General features: G+C 49.6%; 1 protein-coding gene across 1 annotated transcript in view; it reads right to left on the minus strand.

Moving 5' to 3' along the window:
• VRK3 (vaccinia related kinase 3) overlaps window positions 1-6,795 on the minus strand; it is a 15,369-nt gene that overhangs the window by 7,273 nt on the left and 1,301 nt on the right. Inside the window, exons 2-6 of the mRNA XM_025204439.1 lie at window positions 5,705-5,860; window positions 5,143-5,289; window positions 4,180-4,232; window positions 1,531-1,597; window positions 650-734 (exon numbers count right to left, since the gene is read on the minus strand). Of these exons, the coding sequence (XP_025060224.1) occupies window positions 650-734; window positions 1,531-1,597; window positions 4,180-4,232; window positions 5,143-5,289; window positions 5,705-5,860 (508 nt within the window). The remainder of the gene's footprint in view (window positions 1-649; window positions 735-1,530; window positions 1,598-4,179; window positions 4,233-5,142; window positions 5,290-5,704; window positions 5,861-6,795) is intronic.

Consider the following 6,795-nt stretch of genomic DNA (forward strand, 5'->3'; position numbering starts at 1 on the left):
TGGAAAGAGAGATAAATGCAAACCACATCAAGTAGCTCTGAAGTTTCAGCAATCCCTCTCCCTTATTACTGACAGGGCCTTTGAATCAAGATGTTTTCCCTGCTTTGAAAAGCTTACAGTCCAAGACAGAAGACACCCCACCAGGAGAGGAGTGAAGATACAGCAAGAAAAAAGGATCACTGGAAAAAGGAAGAGAGTTTTGACCGTATGAACAGAAAAGGGGAAACTGTTCCAAAAAGTAATGGGTATTGCAAAGGCAGCAGTAGAAAGAGAGGAGGCAAGGAGAAAGGAAAGGCAGGAGTAAACAAAAACACCCAGGCAGGTCAGGATGGGCTGAGTAGGAAATTGATGCAGAAGACATGAAGCTGAAGCAGCAGAAGAAAAAGAAGTTTTTCACCTGTAGTATTCTGGAAAGACTAAATGGAGGAGTGATGACAGGTGGGGGTTATAGCCATCACCACTGCATATACTACAGAGTTAGAAGTTGGTGGGAAGATAGCCAGAAAAGAAAGGTATTACAGAGGGGAGGACACAGGCAGAGCCTGAAGTGGGATGAGAGAAAACAGATCCTGTGAGATGGAGAGGGCAATAGTTCTAGACATGCAGGAACCCCTAGCCATGCCTGTCTGCAGTCATGGACCTGCCTCACCTGTAGCTACTTGCATGGAGTCCAAAGCCAATGCAGTTTGGAATTCCCAGCAAAGGCACCAAATGCATCTTCTTCCACTTATCCACTAGGAGGGAGACACAACAGTCAGAGAGTTGTGGCTTTGCTGTGTTGCTGGCTGAGGCACTTTACAATTGGAAAGGCACCCACCCAGCCCAACAGGCAGGAACTGCCCTTTCCTCACAGACCCCTTCTGCACCTGGCAGGCCAGATACAAAGCTCACCCATAAGCAACAGTTAAGCAGACAGCTGGGTGTCAGGTAAACAGAGCTCTAGAGGGAATCACTGACAGATAAGTGGGGACAGAGGAAGAGCTGCAGGGATGCTAAGTTTGGGCCAGGGAAGGAAAAGATGTCAAGCTCTTCCCACAGCGGCAGGTTTACCCCAGGTGCTTGGACAGGGGGTGAGTGCCAGACAGCAACTCTGCACAGCTTGGTCTGAAAGAACAGCTCAGGAATGGGACTCTCAGCAACCTAGGGCTGATGAACCCTGGAGATCATGCATCCACCACCTGACAGGCCAGGGTGCAAGATAAACATCTGCCTCTGAAACCAACACACCAGTAGGATACCAGTCAACAGTCAGGTGTCCTACCGCACACACCAGGGCCAAGTACCAGGAGGTTACTGCACAGGTACTGCCCAGGAGGGCCCATGGACCTTGTCCTTTCCTGCTTCTGGGACAGGGGACACTTTACACACTGATCAGTACTGGATGCCTTTCAGCACTGACTGATTAACAAACTGATGCCCCCAAGTGGCCTTATAAGAGAGTTCCCTGGCTGCTCTGCAGGGATGACCCAGTGACTGGGGGCTCAGCCTTCCAGAAAATAATCCACACCTCCTCCTCCAGGAAGGACTGACCTGTGGCTTTCTTGGCAGCTCGCTGTAAGAAGTTCTGCTCATTGTAGATCTTCCCATTTTTGGCATCCTGAGAGGGTGAGGAGAAAGAGGTGAAATTTCAGTGTTTAACCATCACTTACTATACAGCGACAGTACATCTCTGGCAATTCTTGCCTGCTCATCTCAGGGCTCTCCACTAAGCGGGTGAGGATTAAAAATCCCTATTTTATGGAAATGGAGTGACCTGCCTAAGGTCACCCAGCAGCTCAGTAGCTGAGGTGGGAACAGGCGGGGTCTCTGGATTCTCTGTCCAAGGTCTACTGAACCACACCACCTCCCAACATCTGGACAGCTCAGCTAGCCCCAGAACAGAGGTCTCAGGATAGAGAGTTCTAAGTGCTACTGATTTTAACACTCTGCAGGTTAGCAAGTGCCCCAGAACTGAGAGACCTGCAGTCAGTTTTGAAGTAAAAGCTGTCACACCAATAGATTATTGAACTGCTTATTCTATGAACTTTCTTGGGCCATTCTGGGCTGATGAAAGGAGTTAAATCCACCAGCCTATTCAGCTACTGCATGAGTATGACTGTAGCTTATAACAGGGAAGTTCCAACCAGGAATTGCACAGTAGCCCAAAACCGGCAGCTCCCAGCTGTATTCCAGCCTGTCAGAAAATAGCATGGAAGCCTCTTCTTACAGCACTTGCCACTCAACAGAGGTTCCAGCTCAACTGCTGGGTGCTGGCCCTGACCTCTCAGGACCCATCCTTATATACCAGTGGGGATCTGTCCCCACCTGCGTTTGGTACTTCCCTTTTCTTACTGCTTTTCCTTAGTGACCCAAGATACCCAGATGCTCATTCAGAAGCTGCAGGACACAAGCTAGCTTAGCTATCTTAGGATGTCACATGATAGGAGGTGGTGGCCATTCTAGATCTGCTGGCCCTGCTTGATATCATGAGCCCCACACCCATGCAGCCAGCAATGCTGTAAATCAGCCAGCCGACAATTTTTAATATCAAGCTGCAGAGCCTGTCTAGACTTTAGTGCCTTTCTGCTAGGAACATTTTGGCTGGCATTTTGGATGTGAAGAACTGCCCTTAGCACCAGTTCATACCTGCGTGTCTATACATCCACTGGCCTGTACTCCCATCATATCCCACACTCTGTAAGGGATAGGATGGGGGGCTTGGGTCATAGGTAGAAACAACGGGGAGTGATAGCTATTGAGTGAGGGCTTAGATCAGTGATTCTCAATCAGAGTGCTGCAGACCCCTGGGGTGCTTTGAGATCCTTTCAGGGATGCCACAGGGTACCTTGTAATGTTAGCACTGATAGATATGCAAATATGATTCACAAGACAAACCCAGAGGAATCCACTAGGAATCCATAGTGTTAAAAACATTCTGACCTGTAAGGTTGAGAACCACTGGGTTAGATGGTTGCTGGATAAACGGTGCTATGGCAGAACTGTTGAATGGAGAAGCTGGTGATGCGGGGAGCAGTGGGGGAGGGCATGTGTGTGTGTGCACGTGTGCGTGTTACAGGCATGATTAAGGCTTCTTGGAAACTAATTAGTTCTGCCCAGCTTTGTGGTATTTACCCTGTACTGGACAAGACTCCCCACCAATGCCCTCCCTCTCCCAGATGGTTGTTTCCCCAACACAAAAGGGAGAATAAGTTGGTTCATGTTATTGCAAAAGAAGGTCTGTCTTAAAACACCTAACTCCCTGTGCATGCTAATCATCATTGCTGCTGCTGCCAAAGAGAAATTTCTGAAAACCATTAGTTTCCAGAGCCAAGGCAGATGTGAGACGGCAAGCTGGACTCAACTGTGGCTCATGAATTGTCAGCAATGCTGCCAACTCCATTCCAGCTGTAGAGTAGTTATTACTGGGAATGAGGACAGTTCTGTCTGAAGACCCTGGCTGGATTGGCAGATGCCAGGGAGCTGGCACAGGGCTACAAGGCTAGATTAATCAGCATTTGATTTAGAAACTCACTCTGGAGCTGCAGAGGAAGAGATGGAGAATCTCTTACTGTTGGGGTCTAAAGTAATTTTCCACACTGAGCACAACCAAGAGCCTGATTTTCAGGGATTCTGAACATCTTCAGCTTCCATTGGATTTCAACAGGATCTGTGGGTGCTCAACAGCTCTGGAGAAAGTGCCAGGAATCTTACATGGAAAAAACTGTTACTCTTGTAACAACTAATAACATGTGTTACCACATTTGCTATCCTGAAATCAACAGGACTGCAGAGGGATAACTGACAGTAAATACGTGGATAGTGAGTCTAAACAGCAGCCACTCTGGAACAGCTTTTCTTTAAATACTCGCATCTGTTTTCCTTGCATTTTTGTAAGGAGGCCCGAATTCTATTCAAAGCCAAGTAAAATACTCCTAGGGAACTGTAATGGGCTTTTCAGCCTATGGAGGAAGTCCAGTCATTCCTTCAAATAAGCGCTACCTGCAGCAATGCTAGTTGCTCCCCCATTATATCTCACAGTTTAAAGGCCAAAGGGCATCACTATGATTTCCTGGTCTGAACTTGTGCGTTAAAGCATTCTACAACTGTTTGCCATGGCTTCTGGCAGGATATCAGCCAGTCAGACCACAGGGCCCCACACACACAGAACACTAAGCCTTATGAACACAGATCAGGACTCACAAGTTTGAGAGAGTATCTTTGCTTTTGAGGACAGGCTCCAGATGCTGACTGTGCTGTGAAGGGATGGAATCAACAAGGTTATGGGAGCATGAGACACGGGTATTTGCAATGCTGGTAGCCCAGAAACTAGCATTACTAAATATACCAAGTTGCAATTTGACTCCTATTTCATTATTCTCTGCCTCTTTCACTTCAGGGCTGTGAAAACACTCTCTGTGAAGACTTCTTTGCAAGTGGCTATGTGACAATTCCCACCTTGCTTCCAAGGCATAAGACCTTTTTCCTTTTCCTGTCCAAGTCTTGTAAAAGCTCTAAGCACACTAGCATCTAGGCATGGCCACATCATCAGGGCAGTTTGCTCTTTGAACACAGTATGCAAACAGGAAGAGTCATCCCCAGAGAAAGGAGGGAAAAAGCGTACAGGAAAGCAAGCCAGTGACAAAGCAGCTCATAGTGCATGTTGCCTTTTTCTAGAGACAGGACCTTTGAGGTAAACAGCCAGATTAACATATATAAAGGAAGCGTAGACTCCAAATTCAAGCACTGGTAGGAACAGGGAAACTCATCTGTACAGTGACACCATGTTGATATTAATGTAAATGTACCTTTAGAATTCTCCAAGTGTGTTTTGGTCAAAATATAAGATCTTAAACTTTTTCCTACAGGTCAGCCTCTGTCGTTCACTTTTCACATCTCAGAGCAACCAGACACAAGGATTCTGGTAGGGAATGAAAGGGGCAGTCTGGGCTGCCTAAACAGGGCAAGACTACAGGATCCGGAGTGAGATGGGGGAAGGATGACTATGTCCTTCACTTGTCTAAGTTGCCACTGTGCCTATGACTGGTCCTGCCTGCAACTGGGAAGTATTACCATGAGACTCCAGTTTTCATACAGCAATATATCCTCTCTTCCCCACCAGCCTGAACTTTCACCCCCTTGCCATAGTACAAGGTCACACAGCACCTTCATATATCAGCCCCCAGTTGCCCTGGCTCAGAAGCTTCACAAGTTTCCACTGTTTGTTGTTCTGGTCTGTCAGGATTTCCCCCTCTGGGAGAGGAGCCACCAGGACATTCCTGATGCGCCGTGGAGATCGGGGACTGAGCTTTGCTTCAATGGGGAGACACAAAAAAGATCAAATAGCAAGAGACAATACAAAAAGATGCACCATACCCATTCTCAAGCAACATGCAGCCCAGATTCAAATCCAGATTTACTCTGAGCAATCTACAGTGGCTTGTCTCCCATTCCCAGGGACTTTACCCCGCTCCCTTGATAAAGCCCTGGATTTCAGCTACTTTCCACTCAGCAGAGGATCAGACTTTTCTTACAGTTCAGCCACAGCCCTCTACCTCAGCCAGGAGGTGAGGGAAGAAAAGGAACAATAGGGAAGACAGGCACACAGACAGCCAAAGCACAAGTAAACCATTTCTGCAGTGCCCCAGCACCAAATAATAGCAATGATATTTCTGTCTTCTTCTCCCACCCCAAGCACAACAGAGCTCAGTAGTGCCCTGATTCTCACCTTTGGATGCCACTGCAGGCCCCGGGGACACGGCCTTGGGGCTCCGAGTTGCCTGTCTGGCTGCAGTAAAAGTTGGGATTTTCTCAGGTGACATGCATTCTACTTTTGTTTTCACAGGAGATGTCACTGGCAGCAATGGCTCCTCCTGCATCAAGGCTGTACGAAGAGAAAACAGTGCATAAAGAAATGGGCCCTCACAATACTGTCCAGATTACGCCAGTGATGAAAATCATATTACTCTGTTACTAGCATTTTTCATCCATGGCCCTCAAGCCCTTTACAGTTACTGTAGTTTCATGATCCACTCCGGTAAAGTCAACAAATGAGGCTATTCCCACGGTACAGACTGAGAACTAAAGCACAGTTCTGTGCTGCCTAATGCCCCAAAGCGTGATCGGAGGCAGCGGGGAGCACAGACATACCTGCCTGCAGCTGCAGCAGCACGGGCAGACCCATATGGTGCTCCCTGCTGCCTCCATCGCCCTCCCCCTGCTCCTACCCCTGGAGTACAGCAAAATCCCAGACATTTGGTCAGGGCAGGGGGGGAGGGGAGGGCTGCCTGCCCCTCCAGGGGGAAAGGAATGGGGAGGAGGGGAGGCAGCAGGGAACTCTGTGGCTGGCCAGCAGTACAGGCGCTGGTGCCTGCACTCACTGGGCTTGCAGGGGCTGATCAGCCAGGAGCTTCTGGGGAGCAGAGGGGAAGGAGGGGGAAGGGGGGGGAGAGGGCCTTGGCCACTGCAACCCTATCCCAGGGCGGGGGGTGCCACATGCCTCCCTTCCTCTTCCCTCCAACCTGTGCTGCCGCTGGACAGGCTCCACCATTGCCTGCATGAATCGGAGTCACCGGTCAGGACACGGAGACCTAGGGCTGCTCCGGCAGGGCTGGGGGGCTGCAGGTCGGCAGTGAGGGGCACGGGGACGGGGCACGAGAACAGACTGTGGGTTGGGAGTGCCGGGTGCTGGCAGTACCAGGGGGCTGCGGGTCAGGAGTGAGGGGCACCATTGTGGCCCGGGGGGCAGGGTACTGCGGGTTGGAGTGAGGGGCGCAGGCAGGGCTGGGGTCAGTGGGTTGGGAGCAAGGGGCAGCAGCG

This window comes from Alligator sinensis, unplaced genomic scaffold (assembly GCF_000455745.1).
Source record: "Alligator sinensis unplaced genomic scaffold, ASM45574v1 scaffold404_1, whole genome shotgun sequence".
Classification (NCBI taxonomy): Eukaryota; Metazoa; Chordata; order Crocodylia; family Alligatoridae; genus Alligator; species Alligator sinensis.